Source organism: Dioscorea cayenensis, chromosome 3 (assembly GCF_009730915.1).
Source record: "Dioscorea cayenensis subsp. rotundata cultivar TDr96_F1 chromosome 3, TDr96_F1_v2_PseudoChromosome.rev07_lg8_w22 25.fasta, whole genome shotgun sequence".
In the NCBI taxonomy this organism is placed as follows: domain Eukaryota; kingdom Viridiplantae; phylum Streptophyta; class Magnoliopsida; order Dioscoreales; family Dioscoreaceae; genus Dioscorea; species Dioscorea cayenensis.
The window spans coordinates 2,554,995-2,578,929 of NC_052473.1; the positions used below are offsets into that span (position 1 = coordinate 2,554,995).

Consider the following 23,935-nt stretch of genomic DNA (forward strand, 5'->3'; position numbering starts at 1 on the left):
ACGAGGATTATCAAATATGGAAGGCCCTTAAGTCTGTTTGTAATCTATAGAAATTTGAAGTTACATAGTAAGATAAGAAATGTTCCACTTGATAGAGCCATTGCAATGCCTATGAACCATCAAAACGAGGAAAATCCATCTTGATATTTCTCGGATGCGACTGATAAGTGGATCTTGGATCCAAAATAGATGTTTCATACCCCATGGAGGATGTAGCCGCCACTTGGTTCATGATGGTTTGTTGTTGCAAGGATTCCATACATTTCACTAGAGAAGATAAAGATTGCTCAATCAGAGATATTCTATCATCCTTCAACTTGTCTTTCTCCTCTTTATGCCCTAAAACAGCTAACACAGTTCCATCTTTGCAGAATGGTCATTCAATCTAGTATCCTCAGCCATCAAAAGATGAACTCAACGAAGGCACAAAAATGTAATGAATACTCCACAAATCACAATTTCAATTCACAATCAGCACCATCTAAGAGCTTCAAGCTCTTATTTCATTGCAATTGTAATCAAGTTACAGTAAAACAAGAAGATAATTCTAGATCTATAAGCATATCATCAACTCATCATCAACCAAACCACACTAATAAGCAGTAAAGGCAAGAAAGAAACAAAGTTTGATCTCTCAACAATTTAGCATTATTGAAATAAAGAAAACAACCAGGACAAATTTCATGAAGACATCCCGATCCTTATCCCTCCAAGAGGTAGGGCCCCTGGTTCTCACTCAGTTCATCAATGCCTCTTTCCCCTTTCTTCTTCCCTTTTATATCATCACAAATGAAGACCTCAAGATGCGTGTTAGCCCTTCTTACTTGGGAAAATCTCCTAGCCCTTTTGTTATCCGTGGATGATGTAACTAACCCCTCCATCGGGTCGTCCAAGTGCGCTTACATGTTTGGCTTCTCATGATTTGAATCCAGACTCTCTTGGACCTCCACGTGGCTTTCACCCTGAGATTTAATTTGAATTTTAAGTGAAAATATAACATGGAGCATCTACTCAATGGTTAATACACTAATATGGTTCTTCTCCTGATGCGACATGGGAATTTGCAAAAGAATTAAAGCTTAGAGTTCCAGGATTTCCTTGAGGACAAGAAAATTTTATGAGGGGGAAAAGTGTTATGAAAAAGAGGAGATATCACCGTGAGCCACTGAAGATGGTGGATTTATTGGTGTTTGAAGGGATGTGTTGCAAAGGTTGAGGTAGTAGAGATGTGTAGCTAGGAGAAGGGGAGCTCAACTTACAAGGAGAAAAAGGTGAGTTCTGTGTGAGATCTGTTCTCTGGAAAATGGAGGGAAGCTGAGAAATTGATGGTTAGAACTGTTATGCTGAATCAGATGGCAGTTAGATGAGGTGGACAACAGTTATCCTAGTAAGCTTCAACAATTTATCCCAGTTAGCATCAACTTATTCCAATTAGCTACTCATTGTTAAGAAGATTTATGGTGGCCATTAATTTCTCTGTAATAAATAAGGTCCCCATCTCTGTTATAATCCTCATTGTCCAATCCTTTATAGAAGGATATCTTGTATCATCTGAGAGATAGAGGGCTAAGCATAAATATGTTTTATCAACAGGATGTCGTATGTGTGACTTTCATTGTAGTAATTCTCTATCACACCAGGCAGAGCCAGAATTTTTTTTAGGGTGGACAAAAAAAATTCAAAAGGATTTGAAAAATTTTTTGGAGGACAAGTAAAAAGTGAATGAGGAAAATATTAGATTTTTATAAATATTTTCCTAAAACTATACCTTTTAAATAGCATATATATACATACTAATTTTTCGAAAATCAAATTATCCCATAATAAATTTTACGAAAAAAATTTGTTACTATATGACCAATTTATTAAATATTTAAAGACTAAACAATAAAATTTTATAAATATGTTTGTCTAAAACTATAATATTTTAGACTATATATACTAATTTGTAAAAAAAACTGATCAAACAATAGACTTTTGCCAAAAATACAAAATAAAAAACTATATAAATCAATTTATAAAATATTAAATAGCAAAAAAATAAATAAATTTTCACAATTTTTTTTTAAAAAATATTATTTTTTATATTATATGCATTATATATATATATATATAATTTAAAAACAAAAAACAAAAAACGAGGGAGCCATGGCACCTTTTGCCCACCTCTAGCTCCACCCCTAATTTAGTCTAAACTACTTCATGTGTTCAGGTTCGATGTTTGTCCAATGTACTGATGTTAAAAATATTAATTTTTTTTACCAGTTCATTAGGATTAATGTTGGTTGAATTGTTGTTTATATACATTTAATTTGCGGTTTTACTTAGAGCTTGATTTCTCTCAATGAAGATGGTCCTTTTTCCCCTTTTCGATCTTCGGAAAAGTAGAAATAATGTTTGAGTTGTGTAGCTAGGTTTGCCATGCAACGTAGAGGTTTGTTAAAATTTGATCTAATTTAATATAATTATTTTTTTTATAAATGCTAATATAAAAAAAACCATATATAACTATTCCTTATATATATATATATATATATGGTTGAGATCACTTTTAGTTTTGAATGCAATTGGAAGAGGCTTTGTTCTGTTTTTATTTTCAAATAACTAAAAATAAGTTTATTCCTTGATTTGTTGAACATCCTCCACAAAGTGATATTTATGTCCAAGAGAATCAGGACTGCCAGCTTTAAGTTCTGGTAAAATCTTATTAAATTTAAATTTAAATAAATTTGAGGTGCGCTTTACTCAATTTATCTGAATTTTTAAATAGAATTTATAAAAAAAAACAGTATTCAATTGAAAGATCCTCAAATTTGCAACAAAAAGATCACAAAACATTATTTGCAAGAAAAAAAAGTCAATAAAAAGTAATTCAATTTCTATAGATATATACAAACATAATTTTAATTTATAAACTTCCTTAAATTTGAATAAATTAGTTTTTTTTATAATTGTAAAAAAAAATCCTAGGTGTTATTGAAAAAGTAAACCAATAAAATTAAATTAATTCAATTTAAATTGATAAAGATTCACATGCATTTATAGATAAATAGTTTTAACTTTTAAATGGATATATATCTATAGAAACACAAACAACCCAGAATCTTTTCTTATAAAGTGGGGTTTCATGACATATTCCTTTTTAGGTCTATATTTATTTTTTCCCTCTCAAATCTCACTCTCTCTCTGTCTCTAGTCTGATCACAGAGAGAGAGAGAGAGAGAGAGAGAGAGAGAGCACCAATGGCTTCCCATGAAATAGAAATCATCACTCCATCCTCTGATAAGAACAACAACGTTGCTGATGGACTTCCTTCTGGTATTAAACATGAATCACTTTTCTTTTTTTGTTTCACTGTTTATACATTAGACTTCAATGTTTTCATCTGTTTAACATATTTAAGAATTTATGTTTTACTATTAAGAATCACTCCTTATCTTCAAGTTGTACAGATGCATTACTTAATCCATAATGTTTGTGTTTTCCTTTAATTTTTTTTTTTCTGCATGTTCATTAGACATCAATGTTTCATCCGTTTTATCATTTTAGGTTTTATGTTTTTTTCTTCAAATATCAAGTTCCATAGATGTTTTCTTTGATCTAATTATCTATATATATTGAAGTCAGTGGTTCCATCACATATTTAAGGTTTATGTTTTACTATTGAGAATCACTTCTCTATCTTCTCTTATCTTCAAGTTCCACAGTTAGTTGTTTTATTTGATCCAAAGTGTATATATATATATATATATATATAATAGGGTTTGTGTTTAGGTTTCTTTCTTTTTTCTGGATTTACATTAGAAATTAATGTTTTCATCTGTTTAATTTATTTCATAGTGTTGAATATTAGATTTATGTAATATAATCATCTTCATCTTCATATGTTTGTTATATGTTTGATATATGTTTCTGAATCCTGATGACAATAATGTATATGATGACAATGGAAAGCAGAAGTGAATGATAATCCAATAGAGCAAGTGAGGTTGACGGTGCCAATAACCGATGATCCGACATTGCAGACATTGACGTTTCGAACATGGACATTAGGAGTGGCCGGTTGCTTTATAATGTCCTTCATCAACCAGTTCTTCGGGTACCGAACAAATGCGATAACAATTACATCTGTCTGTGCTCAGATTGTAGTTCTTCCATTAGGGAAGCTAATGGCTGCCACACTGCCAAAATGCAAAATCAAATTCCCTCTCACTAACTGGACCTTTTCATTAAACCCTGGACCTTTTAATATGAAAGAGCATGTTCTCATTACCATAATTGCGAATGCCGGTAATGGCGGTATCTATGCACTGGACATCATCACTGCAGTTAAGGCTTACTATCACCGGCAATTGAATCCCCTCGCCGCATATTTGCTATGTCTTACAACTCAGGTAATCTCTTACAATTAGTGTTTATTTTTTTCCTTTTACATGATTCATGTGAGAGATTTGAGAATTGTCAATAAATTTTGTATGTTATTGTAATTCAGATGCTTGGTTATGGATGGGCTGGTTTGTTCAGAAAGTACTTAGTGGATTCTCCTTACATGTGGTGGCCAATAAATCTTATTCAAGTCTCACTCTTCAGGTCTTAATTAATTAGTTTTCAGTTCAGTTCTAACTCATAGATTGATGTTTTCATGGCTCAAAATCCAAATTCCATGCCATTTTTTTTTTTCTTTTGTTCTTTTAAATTATTATTATTATTATTATTTTTTGTTGGGTTTTCAGAACATTGCATGAAAAGGAAAAGAGGCCAAAAGGAGGGCTTTCAAGGATGCAATTCTTCCTAATGGTTTTCGCCTTTAGTTTCTGCTACTATCTTCTCCCCGGCTATCTTATTCCTTCGATTTCGATGTTTTCCATTGCTTGCTGGATATGGAAAAAATCTGTCACTGCCAACATTATCGGCTCTGGCCAACACGGGCTCGGCATCGGCTCATTTGGTTTAGATTGGGCAACAATTACTTACCTCGGAAGTCCTTTATCATACCCGGCATTTGCTTTGTACAATATAATGGCAGGCTTTGTCATCATAATTTATATTATTACTCCGATCATCTACTGGACCAATACATACAATGCGAAGCGATTTCCGATCATCACTCCAAATGTTTACGACAGTAATGGACAGCCTTACAACGTTACTCGCATACTCAATCAGGAAACTTTCTCAATCAACTTGAAAGAATACGAGAATTACAGCCGTTTGAACATGAGTGCTTACTTCGCCCTTGCTTATGGTCTCAGTTTCGCTACACTCACCGCTGTACTATCCCATGTCGCTCTGTTCAACGGCAAGTAAGTCTATTGTTAGCTTAAAGCTACGTACTTAACCAACGACCTGCGGGTCTATTGGTACACGGGTCGCCGATAGAACTACTAGATCACTACTAATTTAATCAGGCGTAAATGATATGTTTGGTTTGCAATTAATTGTATTAAACGATCCATGGTTAATTTCCAGATCAATATTGAAGCTATGGAAGCAGACGACGAAGAGTGCAAATGAAAAGTTTGCCGACGTGCACCTGAGGCTAATGAAGAGGAATTACAAGACGGTTCCACAGTGGTGGTTTATCGTCCTCTTGATGGTGGTGTTCGGGCTTTCGATCTGGACTTGTGAGGGCTTTGGAAAGCAGTTGCAGCTACCATACTGGGGCATCATACTTGCTTGTGCCATTGCTTTCTTCTTCACTCTCCCTGTGGGTATTATCACTGCAACCACTAATCAGGTGTGCATGCATTAATCTCACTTATGTAATAATGAGATCTTTATTCATTTAATAATTTATTGATTATATAGAATGTTTATTGAATCCATGTGTGTGTGTGTGTGTTGTGTGATGCAGACACCAGGATTGAATGTAGTGACAGAGATGGTAATAGGGTATCTCTACCCAGGGAAACCATTAGCAAATGTTGCATTCAAAACTTATGGATACATAAGCATGACTCAAGCTCTATTTTTACTTCAAGATCTCAAGTTAGGTCATTACATGAAAATACCACCCAGATCCATGTTTATTGCCCAGGTAACTAAATGCTCTACCACCTTCTTCAATTTTCTTTTTCTTCTGTGGAACACATGCAGATGCATTGCATAAATGTCAATTACAACATGTTTGCATGAATTAACATTGGATGAAATAATGAAGCTTGTAGGAACAATAGTGACATCATCGGTATACTTCGGCACCGCGTGGTGGCTGCTAGAATCAATCCCAAACATTTGCAATGATGCCCTTCTGCCGGAGAGCAGCCCATGGACATGCCCGGGCAGCAATGTGTTCTACAACGCCTCCATCATTTGGGGTGTCCTCGGTCCTTTACGCATATTCACTAAACTAGGCCTCTACTCAATGATGAATTACTTCTTCCTCATCGGCGCGCTTGCTCCGGTACCAATTTGGCTTCTTTCCAAAAAATTCCCGGAGAAAAAATGGATTAAAGACATCAATATGCCGATATTGATCGGTGCAACAGCGTATATGCCTCCGGCAAGATCAGTGAACTATATTACCTGGTTTGTTGTAGGATACATTTTTAATGTGGTGATTTACAAGAAGTATAAAGGTTGGTGGACAAGGCATAATTATGTGTTATCGGCGGCGATGGACGCCGGCGTCGCCTTCATGGCCATTCTTCTCTTCTTTAGTTTGCAGTATTTTAACATCTATGGTGTAGAGTGGTGGGGAAATGCTGGTGATGATCACTGCCCTTATGCTACTTGTCCTACAGCTCCTGGGGTGATCAGGAAGGGATGCCCTGTGTTTCATTAACTAGATACTCTCATTATCTTTTGCATCATTTGGTTTGTTTGCCAGGCTTTTGTGTTTATTGAAATTTTCATCATGGGACATTCTAATTAATTTCATTTGTGGTTTGTTAATAGATTGGTAATGTTATGTTATGTTATGTTCTTCATTTGATATTTCACTTCTGTTTGTAAATTTTGATGTCCCTGCTTCTGAACTAATTATGATTTTTTTATTATTATTGAGTGCTATTTAAAAAAATGGATTAATCACTTAAAATATATATATATTTTTTTTAAAAAAAAACAAAGAGTTAAAAGGACAAAGTACATGCAGAACAGTCACCTTATACCTTTAAGATGTCATGTAGCAGAAAAATATAGATTCTAATTATTTCACCTAAAATTATTTTATTTATAAGAGTACACTGCAGGCGTTCTATAAGTAATTTTATTAATTTTTTTTTTAATAAATTCACTGTAATACAATGAATAGCTATTAAATTACCACAAAAAAATCAAATGGTATTAGATTAATATTATATATATATAATGTATTTAAAAAAGAAAAAAAAATACTAAGTAACCACTTCAAAATTTATCTAGAAATTTGACAAAATATTTGGGACTAATTTCCAATAAAAACACAACTCAAATTGACTGGGGGAAAAAAATTAATACAGCCACATCCTGTTAATTTGTTACACAATTACTCAACAACTAAATGAATTCATATCATACCTTCACATGAATATGAAGAGGGTCTTCACTTTGGCTTCTTTTTTTTTTTTGTGGAAATTGAATCAAAGACATAATTAAGCAAACATTCTGTCAAAAATAGAGCATGTTTTTCTTCAATTAGCACTAGAATTGTTCACCAAAATAAATACGAGAAATTCTACAATACTTTTCAATGGCATGTGAGTAACTATTGATGCGAAAAACTTCACCATGATCCTTGTGTGTTATGTTGAAAAGCATCAGTTAAATCTATCCACATTCCTCATAAACTTCACCATCTGCATTAGATTACCGAGTTTCTTGTAAATCGGTACTAAGACATAAAAAAGAAAAGGCATTCAGGATGTTAATTTCTTACTAGGAAGTTCGACGGCCAAGTTTGCTTCTCCGTCAGCATCCGAGTTAAACTCCTTCAAGTTTTAGCCAGACGAAGTTATTGAAGGACATAAATGAACAGATATACACTAAGAACACAATTTTTCTAAAATATTGAAATTGTTTACCAACCCCTCACTTTTTGTCATATAAAAATCTACATTATAATGCATATCATTCGATATTAGACATATAATTAGTTTCGATTGAAGAAATCATATGTTTTCTTTTATCAAAAAACAGGGTTTCTCAAATGTTATATATAATGTCGAATGATAACTCATTATAAAAGAGATTTTATGTAAAAAAAATTGGTAAAAAGGTCGTTTACATATATTTTAACCCAAGTTAGCGAAAGTAAATAAAATTAAAAGAGATGGGGATAAAGCAATGTCACTATTTTTCAGGAGGCAGCAAGGAAAAAACCCCATTTTCTTACCCTCCTAACATGGTTGATTTGGACTGATCCAAACATATCCTTGAGTTCTTTCACTACTTTGCACAAATCAGCCATGTTCTGGTTCTTGGTTTGCCAAAGACCTTGTACCTGTTTAAAACAAGAAAGAGTTAACAATTTGATGAGCAGAGAAACAGGTAGACGAACTAAAATAGAAAATAGATCGAGAGCGACACACCTGCATACAAACAAGTTTAGAGTCACCTTGCACTTTTATTTCCTTGAATCCTTTCTTATGAGCGTATTGCATTCCCAAAATCAAGCCTCGATATTCTGCTACGTTATTGGTAACAACGCCCAATCCTTGGCGGAGTCGAGAAACCTTGATAAAGATCGAAAGAGTTGAATAAGTATATCAAGGTGAATTTTTCTTTGATGCTAATGATTTGATAGGGAATTTAATTAAAGAGGTCGATAACGCATACTATGCTTCCATCTTCTGCTCGAAGTATTGCTCCAGCACCAGCTTTTCCGGGATTCCCTTTAGAGGCACCATCAAACTCAACAGTGCAGGACATCTAATAACATGAAACTTAAAAAAAGTTTATTACACAATTGGGGTTCTTCATACAAGGACAGAACTGCAAGACAAGTTCAAACTTTTCCTGACTGTTCCAGCTTGATTTGAAATATTCGGTTTCAGTTAGTTAATTTGAAGGTTTTAATTTGAACTGATACTCTGCATAATGTCAAGATCACAATTTGCAGTAAATTCAACATAAAGCTGACCAGCTTTATTCAGTATAAAATAATAGCATAAGATAGCACAATACTACTAGGCTTCTGATACCATCCATTAGATCTTAAATGTGTAACACCAATCTTCATGTATGTTCGTATGAGTTGATTCACAAGAATTTTAAAGCAAACTTGAGCCAAATCAGATTATGGTTTAAACTCAATTATAAGCCCACACCAGAGCAAGTGAAACACACAGAAAAATCTGGAATCGCAACACTGAAAAGGACTCAGACAGGTCTGACAAGTAAGCATAAAAGATGCAGCAACTTACTTTTTTACTACGTAGAGGTTGAGCCTCGATAGCCAGCCCTAATTTTGGACGTTTCTGTAAAACCTCTGTCGAAACAGAACTAGATCCGATAACACCCTACAGAGCAGAAAGTGCAGAAAACAATGACATGAGAATAAGCAAGATCTGTGTACAAGGAAGATGACTGCTTCAGTTGCTAAAGCAACAATGTACAAGGACAAGTAGCATCAAATTCTTGCAATATAAAGGAAATTATTTAAAATCCATCTGAAGAAAATTCTGCAAGTATCCAATGCTTACTGATTCAGGTTACCAAAAGTACCCACAATCACACATCAATTTTGAGCTGCTTGTTCCAGATTCCTATGACAATTAGGAAATAGCTATAATGACCACTCAATGATAGATAGAGACTGCAAAGGTATGCTGTTATCCATCAAAGATGACAGGTTGCTTGATTTCAAACATAAATTGAGTAGACTAGTCTAAGCTCAATGAGTTCTCCATACATAACAAAGTTCTTAACATGTCTTGCTTCATGGTCCTATCCTAAACCAGGGCATCTACAAACCAAAATAATCCTGTTAAACCACACTCAAATTAAACTGCAAATGGTTAAAAACTAAAAATAAAAGGGCGTCTTCCATTCATTAAAAAAAAAAAAAAATCAGAACATAGAATTCTATCTTAATGAGCCCCTAAAATCAGCAGCACATTAAAAGGAAACATTGATGATCAACACTAAAAATCATAACCAAAAAGAATTACAAGACATCTACACTAATCATCTATAATATTAAGCCATCAAATCAAGATTACCACAGTATTTGCTGCTTCCACTGGTCTTTTTGAATGAGCTTTATCATGGGATTTATCAATCAAAAAAGCAAGTCCATCAGGTTGCTGAGAAAATAATGAAATAAGGCATCTGTCAGTTGTTTTGACTATCCATCACAAGAACAAACAACATATATTTAGACCAAAGGACATAAACATCCTATTTCTAAAAACTACAACTTGGATGAATGCAAAACCAATCACATTAGATTGATACAAAATCATCTCCAACTAGGCAGAAGCATATGTATAAGCAAACAGTTGTCAATCTCTAATATCCAGTTATTGTGAACCTTTCTTGACATTGACTATTTTCTTTGACCATAGCCGGAACCATTGTTTCATTTAGACCAGATTAAACAAAATGACAAATCAGGGAATTTGATGTGGTTTAAGCATGCACGAAATAAACAATTACACAAGCACAATATTTTATCAAAACAAGCATTAAATAAGATGGATGGCAATAAGTGGTTTTGAAAAACTTACATTGAAAGGACAAGGAACAAGGGTTCCAAAAAGATCCTCTTTGACATGTGAAGCATGAATGGTATATAAAGCATTTGTAAGGCCACGGGAACCAAGAAATTGCTCTGTTTCTTTATGCAAAGAGTAACCTTTGTAAACACTAACAGGAGGATCGCATACCTATATGAAACCCATGACATGAACACATAAGAGACATTTTCAACATACTTTATTAAAACATTATATAAATTTGAACTTACCATGGGAATGAAATATCAAGTTAATTCACAAAATAATGAATTGGACGAGGTTTTAAAAGTATTCATATAGTTTGGGTTACTAAAATGAGTGCATAAGACAAGCAATTAATTTCATAGTTTCCAAGTCATGTAAGCATAATTACTAGCAAAGCACATAATAACTCACTGAAGAGCTGACTTGAGCTTGACAATCGCTTAGATTTTGGTAAATGCCGATAACATCCCCTTTACGGACAACATAGAATGCCTTATTTTCTTCCTCCATTGATGTTTCAGGGTTAACTTTTGGTGGTTGTGAGCCACGTGCACGACGAGCAGAGTAGCACCGAACACGATATCTTGAGAAGAGGAAATCTAATTTAATCGTTCTCAAGCCAGCATGACATATACCTCGTTTCCATGAATTGCTAGAAAACCCATACAAAGAACTCCTCATGACGACATGACTACTCCGTGAAACTACAGTTGCAGATGATATATATGAAATGCAGCTCATCATAGAGTTGCCATATGCTACAATTCGAAGGCGGTGGAAGTTTGAAATTAGGAGCAGATAAAAAACAAATAAATAAATAAAAAGCACCTGATTCAAATGAAGCATTTAGAAATCTCTACACCTGATAACATCCAAAACAGTACAAAGGCAAACAACATTGACAATGCAAATGATATGATATCCCTTAGATTATATATTTTCAACACACAAATGGCGAACATAATGGAAACATTAATCCAACCACAAAAAAAGACCAAATTTGAAAGTAAAATTGAACAAAAATTCTTCACAAAAACGTTGACAAAGTTCCCAATTCCAGCCAAATATCAGGAAATAGTGCAGCAGATCTCAGGAACGGCATGAATGACTAACAGAATATGCATTCCAATACCTCCTATGGATTGAGCTCTCCACAAATTACTAAAAAATTGATATTTTCCCCTTTTATTGCTGTGTTCTAACAAACAAAAATCACAGCATTCCACCATGCAAACGAAAAAAAAAAACAATTTTTACTGGTGTGATCGATGTGAGAACAAATTAGGGCAAAAACAAAACAGAAAAAATACAAATCATTGAGATATACCTGCAATTTGAAGGCAAATTGTCGCGTCTCAGCGTGATGGATGTCGGAGGTTTCTCATTTTGGGGATGAACTCGAGGGTTTATAGTTTGTAGTTATAATAAAATTGCCGCAACGTTACAGCCCTTGGCCACTTCTCTTGATTCAAGATCCACCGTACATATTGAATAGAAATGCTTTTTGTTTCTAATCCCAAGGCAAAAATGAGTTCATTTTTTTATTTATTTATAAGTAATATATGCTCTAAATTTAGAACTAATATATATATATATATATATATATTGAGACTGCTCCTTCAGCAAAAATTAGGGGTGAGCAAAACCGGGTACCCGACGCGGTTTTTAAAACCGGATCTGGTACCCGGTTTTGCGGATTGGCAAAAGATTGACCCAGATCCCGACCCTGGCTTAAACCGGATACTATAAAAAAATCGGCACTGGGTTTAAAACCCGGATCGGATCATCGGATATCCGGGATCCAAATTAAGCTTTCATCTACTCCATAGATTTTTTTATATAACAACATCAACATTCATAAAAAAACAAATACGAGAAACTCAGAACTTATAAAGAGGATTAAAACCTTACATTATTCTCCCCACAAAAAAATTCAAAAAAATAATAAAAGAGTTTCACCGATCTTAGACATAAAGATTTGAAATTTTTTTCCTTTTTACTTTTTAACCCTATAAGAGTTTAAATTTATTAATATGTATATATATAATAAATTAATAATGTAACTATATAAGTAACTCTTTAAGTATTTAAACAAGGGATTTTATTTTTTTTTTCTACTTACGTCCTTGTAAAATTTTAAATTTATTAATATATATATATATAATAAATTTTAATTTTATATGGTCTAAAAAAAGTAAAAAGTACTTTTTAAACCATATAAAAATTTAAATTTATTATATCTAATTATATATCTATATCTAATTATATATATATATATATAAATGAATATATTAAAAAAACCGGATCGGATTCGGATACCCGGCTTTTTAATTTCTCCCGACCCAGTATCCGATCCGGTTTTCACCTTTAAAAATTCGGGATCGGGTACAAGACCCTCTTCTTCGGATCGGGATCCCAAAAAAATTCGGGTAAAAAAACCGGATATCGGATCGGATCATCGGATCCGGATTTTTTTGCTCACCCCTAGCAAAAATCCATCTTGCAACTGTTGGATTGAAATCCGCCTAGCAGATTTTTCTTTTCTTTTGACAGATTGGGGACCTTTTTTTTTTTTGCAACTGTTGGATTGAAATCCAGTGGCTGTAAATCATCTATTTTTTTAAATAGTATATATAATAATAAACATATACAGTACACTTCAACAATATCTGCAATAGTGAATATGTAGAGTGTGCTTCAACCGTGGGAGAGAAAAACAAGTGCTATGCTTAATATAAAGTGGGATATAACTGATTTTTATACACCTATTTTTTATCTGAAGTGTTGGATGATGATCATAACAATGACTTGAAAAATCTCAGTCATTCAAACTGATTTCGACTAATCCCCCGGGCAAAAATTATAAAAACCAAAACACCACAACTACTCGTCTACCACGCAAGTATATGATTTTAACACTATTCATGATACTGTTTAGAGACCTACCAGTGTGGCTCTACCAGCTAGTGAACGTCTTATTATTTGAAATTCTTTAAGCATGTCATTTCAATTTAACTGCTTAATTTTTTAATTTTTATATTTACTTAAAACTCAAAACCTTTAACAAATTTTCTTGTGAAAACAAACAATTACTTGAGAAATTCTAATTTAGGTACTAAACTGAATGCCTCAGTGTGTCTGGAACACAACTGGTTTAAAAATTTAATTAGAAAATAAAAATAGGTCTAAAATAGATTTAACTTTAACAATTTTATACATATATAACATTACCCTTCCTAGTTGTGTATATGTTTTTCACTAGGCCTGAAAACCATTAATATAAACTGCAAACAAATGTCCAGAGCGAAAATAGCACCACTCAACAACCAGAAAGAACAGACAAATATTTGCACCAAGTTTGTAAAAAAACAGTTTGTCACAGCGTTCTACAGACAAACATAGAGGGCAGTGATATAAACTCAAGCTTGATACACATTACATGGAATTTGGAACAATAATGCAGCCAAGATCAAGCCTGAGTTATCACCAACAGAGAGACAGAGACTGCAACATCATAAACTAGGAAATATCCACCAAATGCTATTTCAAAGATTGGTCAACTTGTCTAGAATATTGTCTTCATCAGCTGAATAGGTTGTTTTCTGGTTTTCTACCTTGCATAGGGATGGTACCGACTGGCTGCACCGCCACCATAACCTGCTCCCCTACTTCCATAGATCCCACCGGAACCATAGCCACCGATAGGGCCAGAGTCATACCCACCGCCATAACCCCCGAACCCCTCTTCACCTCGGCCATAACCGCCTAAGGCACCTCCGCCGTATCCACCAGCAAACCCACCACCATATGATCCAAAGCGGCTGGAATAACCAAGTGAAGACTCTCCTCGGTAACCACCAAAGCCACCTCCCATACCACCACCAATACCACCATATCCATCGACAAATTCACTAGTACCACCTCCATAACCACCGTAATTACCAAATCTGGGTGGAGGAAGACCTGCCGGTGCCCTGTAGGATGCGGGGCCAAAACCATCAGCACCATAACCACCATAAGCATCACCAAATCCACTAAAACCATCATTGAAAGATCGAGGCCTGGGTTCATTGTCATATGCAGAAGGTGGTGGATTTGAGGCTTTCTTTGGCTCAGCCTTCTTGATCTCCACCTATTAAAGAAATAAAGAATGTTAATGTTAGTCGAGCTGTACAAATAGCCCTAACATCAAACTACACTATACAGGGGGTAAGCATTGATCTAACATGGTGAACTACTTACCTTAGATCCAGCTAGATCAATATAATTACCCTTAGATAACAGATCATCAACAACTTGTTCTGACTCAAATATGATAAACCCGAAGCCACGAGATCGCTTAGTAGCATGGTCTCGCATGATTTGGTGGTCTGCTACCTTTCCATACTTGGAGAAGAAATCCTTGAACTCATCTAACATTGATTTGAAATGACACAGAAACATTGTAAAAACAAGTTGATAATAGAAAAAAGTATAAATTACATGGATGATTATTAAAAAAACCCTAACCCTCTGTCAATTGTGTGGGAATCCCACCAACAAATATTTTCTTGGTCTTAAAATCTTTGGACTGCTGTGAACCTCTTGGAATGGTTCTCTTGATCTCAACCTGCACATATATTAGAACTAGAGATATAAGCAATAGTGGAACTTGAATGCTGCATGACTTGCGATTTGGAATGTTCAGTGGATACTAAAACGTGTCAGACTACAAGTCAAAACACAACCACGCAGAGGAATAGGATGGGAAAAAGGTAGTTGAGTGGAACAGTAAAAATAAGCAGTGCTACTAGTTCACAGATAACGGATATGAGTATTTATATACACATATGTTGTAGATCATGAGGACTGAGAATATGTGGGGCACTAATCATGTTAGGGCAAGACTGGAGTCAACACCCATTTGTAAGTTCAATTCTAATTCAGTTGATATTAAAATCCAAACATAAAGATCAAAAAGCAATTTAGAGGTGTTTGAACAGAGATTTGCACATACTGGCACTGACATTTGGGTATAATGTCACATCCAAGACAATTGAACCCGACTTAAGAAAACCTGAGATGCTTGGTAGAAGTTGCATCAGACTCAAAAGACAATGATTTTCAAAAGGAGTTTAACAAACAAAGAGATTTAATAACAAGAAACATGCATAATAAATACATTTGATCATCAGAAAAGAAATTGAAGAATGTAACTCATAAGACAAATTTTTGTCATTTCATAAGAAAGTCAGAAAGTGATCTTGTAAAGATGAAAGAATAGATATGAGAAAAATTGATGAAGTGGCAACTTCTCAAATTTGATAGAAATCCATAATTTTGATATACTGAAAAAGTAAGCATCAAAAAATGACACAAGGGAGGGAGAGCATGACACAAGCTCTAGGAATCAATAAACCATTCAATTATCACATTTGCACTTACTTGTTTACCACAAATGACATGTGTATCTTCAATAACCTTATCAACAACAGATGGGTCAACGTAAGTAACAAACCCAAAACCCCTTGGCTGCTTCCTTTGGTCCTTCATTATCACAATATCATCTATAGCTCCATACTTTGAAAAATGCTTCTTGAAGATGTCTGATAGTTCATAAAAAAAATGACAACAAAGAAAAAGAGAATGAGAACATAAATAAGTAGCAAGAATATAATAAAAATCAGATTAACAACCAATACCGGTACTTAGGTTTAAATAAACAGCATGAACTATCTCATATTTACAGGCTATGTATGAACATGCAAATAAATAGACTCGCATACAGGTCAAAAGTAAATAGCATTACTAGAGAAACCACTCATAACATTATAAGCATGTTGTCTATTTCCAATAAGTCAGTATCCTTAAGTGATAATGAATATATACCATCATTTACACCAACAGACAAGAAAGGTTTCACAGAACAATTCCTAGAAAATGCACGATAGATATTTTGTATTGAGTTACCACAGAGCTAACATGGGCCTAATTCAAGAAAAAAAATGCACTGTTTAACGTACATAACTATCAATAGCCTCCTGCAGTCATGAAAGTGACAATTTTTTGGTGTCCTTTCTTATTGATGGTTTACCTTTAAGTGTAGACTTGAAACATCTATTCTTTCATAAGAACTTTCAGATTATTTTGCCAGCAGAGCTAAACAGAAAAGAATATATGATCTATTTGGATCTGACTGGACATAACTAATCAAGCATGTATCACCTTGATTACAAAACAAATACAAACACATGTTCCACAGCTTTCATATGCAGATGTGCAAATATATATAGAACTGACCTACATAAAATTAACAGAAAACAAAATCTAAATAGTGAAGCAATGGTGCACTTGATAAATGAAAACATTGTTTTCATGAATCAATCAATAATCACAAACAAGCAAACAACGAAAACTATCAAAAAAATTCCGGAAAAAATTTAATCCCCTTGAATTAGTCACCATTTTTTTTTTTTGTAAAAAATTTTATTGTTTGGAACAGATAGAGACATGTCCTTTCTGATTCCAGGCAGGCAGACACAGTTTTATCTGGATACATATATATTGTCTCTGGAAACTAATCAAAACTCAGAATCTAAATAGATACACCATGGTGTAATTCATAACCGCCGACATTGTTTTCCTGATTCCATCACTGGTCACTAGCTTAGTAAAGGGAAAAAACAATATAAAAAAATTCAAGAAAATTTGATCAACCTGAATGGATAAAGTTTTTACAATCGCTTTGAGGAAAAAATTATGCTGTTAAGTTTCCACTACTTCCTTCAGTCTGGCAGAGATCGTTGGAAGAGTCCCTGCATCTAGTTTAATTTTATTACCTATATAAACACTATGTTCATACAAAGAAATCTACAAGGACTTCATTGAGGAGACAGTAATTCCTCGCATTTAATCACGAATCTAAATTTCATCCACCAACCAGCAAACTCCATGTTACTTAACCATGCTATCACCTCCTACAATCACTACACATCACCTACAGTATAAAAAAATAACTGGGCGAATTGATCAAACCCTAACATCAATCCAAAATCCAGTTTTTTTCTATTTCAAAGACCAAATCCACTGGCAATCATCCCTCATAACAAAAATTCCCTTGAAATCAGAGATTTCGTGCAGAAACAAAACCAGCAAACACCTAAATAACCAAAAAAGAACGACGAAACCCAACAAATTAATTCCAAGAAGGAAAAGGGTTACCATCGGTAGTGTCTCTATGGAGTCCTCCAACAAAGATCTTCCTGAAAAATTTTCCAATAAATGAAATCCATCAAAAAAGGGGGGAAAAACTCAGCAAATACTACAACACCACCACAATAAACACCGAAATCTAGAAAGCTCACCCGGGGCTTGCTCCGTCACGCTCCTTGATCCTTGCCTTGGAGGCCATGGCGATGATCTCCAAGCGTTCGCAACGGCCAAGGGTTAGGGTTAGGGTTTCCAAATGAGGAGCAGATGAGAAGAGGGGCTGTGGTTTCGATGATTTTAGGGCCACGAGGTCATCGAGCAAGAGTGTTTTTAATTTGTCCAAACCGGGCCGAACCGGACCCTTCCGGTTCGTATCATCGGTTCAAATTTGAACCAGACCGGCTAATCGTGACCATTGGTCTTATCTCAAGGCACTTGAACGGCTGTCAACTAAGTTGGAGAAAAATAGTTCCCTTAAAACTATGAATTTTTATCCGGTAGACTCAGTTCCGTGGTAACTACCACGGAACCAAGATGTGGTATATTCTTAGCCATGTAAATTTTATATTTTTATAATATAATTTAGGGATATATTGGTAATTATCTTAAAAGATCTATACATTTTACTTTAAAAATTATTAAATCGTGGCAATCCAACAATGTTGTTGAGCCACATCTTGGTTCTATAGTAACTATCACGAAACCGGTTACGTGGGATCATTTCTCTAAAACCATAACACTACCCTTAAATTTTTTTTATTATTATTTTTATTTTTTATTTTCTTAAATATATAGATTATCTATTTTCGGTGAAAAGTTATACTTGTGGTTTTTTTTATTTGTCCATTTTAACTAAATCACATGGATTAAAAAAGTTAGTTGAAATTAGTTGGTAATCTAAAATTTATAAAAATTATATTAACTTTCTAAAATTATTTTTATTTAAAATGTGCTTTAAAAATATATAGTTGAATATAATTTATTGAAAATTATAAAATTATATTAAATATAAATGATAAATTTGAAAAAAAAATAATATTTAATGCTTCATAAATGTTTAAATGAACAAGTAAAAAAAAACTTCTATAATGAAATGAGTATAAACTAAAAAGGACATGAAAGAGTATTAATTACTAAAAACTCATAGTCTAACAGTATTTAATTCTATCCAGGATGGATGATCAGTCTTCCAGTTCATGGACGAGCCCCTAACGCGTGGCTTGTTTACATTTTGTAAAATAAATAAATAAATAAATAATTATCAGATGGTGAATTCATATTATAATTTGTGTGTTTTAGGCCCAAAATATAAATTTCCATAGGTTGATATTTTTTTAATTAATAAATGCATTATTGCCAATACATGATCAAATTTTCTAAAAAAGAAAAGACTAAAAAAAAATTTTTTTTTTGACAAATAGACGACAAGCGCCCCCATTTAAGGGTAAGTCAGGGACGTACACATGTGGGGAGTAGAGCTCAACGTGACTCACGTGCCTCACCTTGCGCGGACATGAAATTTGATCTCAGGTCCCCCCCAAAATGAACGCCCTACCTATGCAAAAGAACCAGTACTAATTGACCCAAAGGCCGTTAGTGACTAAAAAATTATTTTATTTGGAGGAAATTTTTTTTCATTAGTCCTGTGTTTAAGGTTAGTTCACAAGGAACATTGAAATTGTAAATTTTAAATTGCAAAAAAAAAATTTAATTTCACTACTTCTCATATAAATTATATGGTAGCAGGCAATTGCAATTTATAATTATATAAATATTATAAAATTAAATATTTTGAGCTTCAAAGTTTAAACCATTGGAAAACACTTCATTAGAGGACCAACTAAGGGGTCATTTGGTTGCAAGGAACGCAATGGAAAAAGAGTGGAGGAGTAATGAAAGTGAGGGGATTGAAAAAGGCATGGGAATTAAAACTATGTTTGGTTGGAAGGATTGGAAAATTAGTTTATTGGGAATGGAAAAAAGTGAAAAAGAAAGATATAATAAAATGACTGTTATGCCCTTTATGCAATTGAATATCATTGTTATAAATATAGTAATGGGTTGTAAAATTTATTTTTTAAATTATTTAAGTATTAAAATAAATTCATTATTATAAATAGATATTTAATTTTAATAGCTCACATGTGACACTATTTATTAATATCCAAATCTTTGTTAATATCATTAATTAACAATTAATTAAATATAATAAATAATTATTTAACTTTAATTAAGAAAATTAAATCATAATAACCATTCATATCAATTATTATTCACTTTAATTACAATTATTAAGTATTAAAATTAAAATAGTTCACTTTAATAGTATTCATTTTATTTATTATAATTAATATTGTATTTAAGTATTTTTGAACTAATTATTATGATAACTTATTTAGATTAATAGATTTATAATTATAAAAAAATAAAATGGTAAATGGGTAATTTACCCATCATATCTCTTCTCTCCTCTCCCACTCCCCTCAAAAATGAGAGGCATAGGAATTCCCACCCCCCATGGCTCTCCCACTTTTTGTCCATGCCTCTCTCACTCACATTACTCCATATCCAAACAAAGGCTTTCTTAATGTAAGCAATGATTCTCATTCCTTTCCTTCAAACCAAACACCCCCTAATTATAAATATTAGAAAAGAACTTTGTTAGTTTTTTTGCCCATTTATTCATATTATCAGGCTATCAGCCCTTCAGATTTTGTAGTCTTGCAGCTTGATATGTAAAAAATAGCCAATTTAATTAAAAAAAATTATAAAATAAGTATTAAATCTTATTTTCTTTATTAATTACCAAATAAGGAAACATATTTTAACCCAAAACTTTCATACATATTGTCATGGAAGTACATTTCTAGCATACAAGTATTCTAATTACCTCTTATATTTCAGATCCACGATCAATAATTAAAATAAATAAATAAATAAAAAGGACAATACATCATAGAAGCACATAGATTAAAGAGCTTTGTCAGAGAAAATAAATTAAAAAGTCAGAATTTTTATTTAAAAAAACCAAAGAAAAAAAAGACATGTACGTAAGAACTATCCTCCTCTCAAAATTTCCACTCCTATAATGCTTTTATCTTGCTAAGAGAGTAATATGTGTTTTTGAGTCCTGTTTACAATAAATATATATATATATAACCAAAAAATAAATAAAAATCTCGCTTTTGTGACAAACTTTAGTTTCCCATCCAATCATAAGCCAATATGATTTTCATACAAGCTACAAATCTAAGTATCTGCATTGGAAGACAAGGTGTTTGGGCAAAAGAAGGTATTATAAATTAATTATCATAATTACTTAGCTCCTCATAACCCTCTTGAACAAGCACTTGTATAAATATATTTCTTTCATATATATTAAATCAATAACATATATGTTTGCAACAGTACTAGTTTGTTTTCGTTGGGACGTAATGACTCAGGTTCATAGTCCCACATCGCCTGTGAGACCAATTCTGTCTAACTTCATATACTCTCACTAAACCTTCCCTGTAACTCGAGTTATGGAGAAGTTAGAGTAGTGGATCCCTATGTAATATAGTATCAAAGCTGTGTTCCATGTCGATGCATGTTGTGCTTTGGATGAGTTAGAATCTTGGGTCCCACATCCGCTGTAGGCCCAAAGAGGGTATTGGGACGTAGTGGCTTAGGTCCATAGTCCCACATTGGCTATGAGACCAATTTTCTCTAGCTTCATATACTCTCACCAAACCTTCCCTGTAACTCGAGTTATGGAGAAGTTAAGGTTTTGGGTCCTTATGTAACATGTTCAACGGACACTTCTACTTATACTTAACTAGTGTGGCACAGACATGGTAACATACACACATAGATAGATAAACATATCCAATTTCTAGTATATTATGAGACACTCATACACACACATTTTATTCGAAACAATAACGAATTGTTCAGTCATATGGTGGAGGTGCCGGTGGGAGGTGGATCATTTCGTCGTGGCAGCAAACTGGATTCAAATGAAAACAATCTGGAATCCTTGTAGCTGAAATTGCTTTGAAAAACATGAGGATGATCAGCATGGAAAACCAAAGAAGTTTGGTATCCATCAGGAAATTGTATTTGGATTAATGTTGATGTTGCAGAATGCATGCTTGTGTCTATATCTTTATATAGATCCCAAGTATGAGTCTGTAGCTATGTTTGTGTCACACATTCACACTTGAAATGTGAGTGCATCACACTTGATGTATAGGAGGGGATTTAACACCTGATGTTCATTTTGTATGTATCTGTATAAAGTAAAATGGTAAATGTTAGGTTATTGATGAAACATAAGCCATGCATAGTTAATTAGACATGCTGCAGCATACAGTGTTATTACTTTGTCACTGCAACTACATGTTATCAGTGAAAATTTCAGTTTTGGTAATTAATGAAAATGGAAATAAAATACTCAGTTTTTGCTCATCATGTGGGTTTCTAGAGAATGTCTTCTAATTCTGAGCTTCCAAGAGAAAACATAAATCTTTGATTCTTTTATGAAGAGACATCTCTTTAATCTCCAAACTACAGATGCAAAATACAAAGATGTTAAAGTGATACCAGATATAATATAGTCAATCTGTCTCTTTAGTCCCTCTAATATGATTTGTCCGTAGGAGGTCCCTGTATTTTAATTTTTGAGAAATATAAATCCCTCTCTCTAATATAATTTGCTCCTAGGAGGTCCTTATGAGGACTTATATTTCTCAAAAATTAAAATACATGGATCTCCTAGATACAAATTATATTACAGAAACCAAAAAAACAGACTAACTATGTTAGAGGGACTAAATAGGGTATTCTACTTAAAAAAATTAGGATCTATCAAGAAAATGCAAGTGTTATATTTGAATTGATTGCCAATGCAGTGGTGCTTGTCTATATAGAAATTTTAGATATAAGTTGTAGTTAGGTGTGTCACACTTGAAAGGAAAATGTCACACTTGGTGCATGTGAGTGAATTTACATTTTGTGTGACATAGTGTAAGCTCATTGTCTCTATTCATTTTTAGTAAATTTGTAAAAAAAAGTAAAAGGAAAATTGTTCACAGTGATATTAAAATATTATCGTTTTGTTTCTACAACTATATGATGGTGACTAATGAAAACAGAAAACACTGGTTCTTGTTCATTGTGTGCATCGCAAAAGCTAAGGAGCAATTAATTAAATATATTAATAAATAATATAGATATATATAGTTTTTTTATTCTATTGATGGCATAGTATGTTTCTCATATATATTGTTAAAGCATATATATATAGTTGATTTAATTTAAATCAGGCATTTTCTGCAAAAATGACCAAGCTTAATATCAGTTTTTTTAAAAAAAAATTAAATAAACCATATTTATAACATTATCAGTTTTTGAAGAAAAAAATAAAAAGCTTTAATATATATTTTTTTAATTTTATTTTAGGAGTTACAAAATGTTACAAATATGGCAATTTTGCTGAAAAGCTTATATTTAATTAAATTTACATTAGTGGGTTCCTACAAGGTCACCATACTTTTGGTCATTTTTGCATGAAAAGTCCAAAAAGTTTAAAAATATATTTAATTTTTTATTTTTTCTATAAACATCACCAATCCATGTCATAATGTTGTGAATGCCTTGCACCGTACTAACTATTAACATGCTTGCTTTAAAATTCCAAGCTTTGAAGAGCAGAATGTATGGTTTTAAGGGTAAAAAAATAATAATATACACCAGACACTAAAAATTGCACCATGCTGTGAATCACAAATTCTCATATAACTTATACCAGGAAAACCGAGGACATATCAATGGTTCTATCCACATCTATAAGCCACATCTAAAGTAAGTATTTCTTTTTTCCCCCAAATTAAAGCTTAAAAAAATCAATTTTTTAGATTTCTTTTTTGTTTACCTTCTATAAAAAACTATGGCAACCGATATTATCTCCACTACTCATTTATGTTCTTCTTATCATTTGAGTCAACAATTATGGAAGCTCCATGATAAGACATGTTAGTCAAGGAGAATCCATATTTAGATTAGAGATTAGGCATATTTTAATGACAAGTAAATACCCAAAATTTTTTGCACAAAAGATATGA

The 23,935-nt window shown here is 33.1% G+C and overlaps 3 protein-coding genes across 5 annotated transcripts; 1 reads left to right on the top strand and 2 right to left on the bottom strand.

Moving 5' to 3' along the window:
* Nucleotides 1–3,224: 3,224 nt before the first annotated feature.
* On the top strand, nt 3,225–6,915 carry LOC120283678 (oligopeptide transporter 5-like). The gene is made up of 7 exons (XM_039290397.1): nt 3,225–3,318; nt 3,958–4,394; nt 4,493–4,590; nt 4,734–5,303; nt 5,470–5,737; nt 5,855–6,037; nt 6,161–6,915. The coding sequence occupies exons 1-7, from the start codon at nt 3,243–3,245 to the stop codon at nt 6,782–6,784; spliced, it is 2,256 nt and encodes a 751-aa protein (XP_039146331.1). The 5' UTR covers nt 3,225–3,242; the 3' UTR covers nt 6,785–6,915.
* A 462-nt stretch (nt 6,916–7,377) lies between these two features.
* LOC120283689 lies at nt 7,378–12,074 on the bottom strand. 3 transcript variants are annotated; one of them, XM_039290415.1, is made up of 11 exons: nt 11,971–12,074; nt 11,055–11,401; nt 10,650–10,808; nt 10,143–10,226; nt 9,345–9,440; nt 8,758–8,850; nt 8,511–8,654; nt 8,315–8,422; nt 7,859–7,910; nt 7,710–7,778; nt 7,378–7,587 (listed from the first exon to the last, which is right to left on the bottom strand). In XM_039290415.1, the coding sequence occupies exons 2-10, from the start codon at nt 11,385–11,387 to the stop codon at nt 7,750–7,752; spliced, it is 1,098 nt and encodes a 365-aa protein (XP_039146349.1). In that variant the 5' UTR covers nt 11,388–11,401; nt 11,971–12,074; the 3' UTR covers nt 7,378–7,587; nt 7,710–7,749. The 3 variants fall into 3 exon arrangements, with proteins under 3 accessions (XP_039146349.1, XP_039146341.1, XP_039146356.1); XM_039290407.1 differs by lacking the exon at nt 7,378–7,587 and having other exon boundaries at nt 7,589–7,778; XM_039290422.1 differs by lacking the exon at nt 7,378–7,587 and having other exon boundaries at nt 7,589–7,778; nt 11,055–11,347; nt 11,971–12,044.
* Nucleotides 12,075–13,971: 1,897 nt separating this feature from the next.
* Nucleotides 13,972–18,129, bottom strand: LOC120283709 (heterogeneous nuclear ribonucleoprotein 1-like). The gene is made up of 6 exons (XM_039290431.1): nt 17,987–18,129; nt 17,844–17,884; nt 16,068–16,228; nt 15,153–15,252; nt 14,886–15,055; nt 13,972–14,775 (listed from the first exon to the last, which is right to left on the bottom strand). Exons 1-6 carry the CDS (start codon nt 18,031–18,033, stop codon nt 14,254–14,256), a joined length of 1,041 nt encoding a protein of 346 aa, XP_039146365.1. The 5' UTR covers nt 18,034–18,129; the 3' UTR covers nt 13,972–14,253.
* Nucleotides 18,130–23,935: the final 5,806 nt, after the last annotated feature.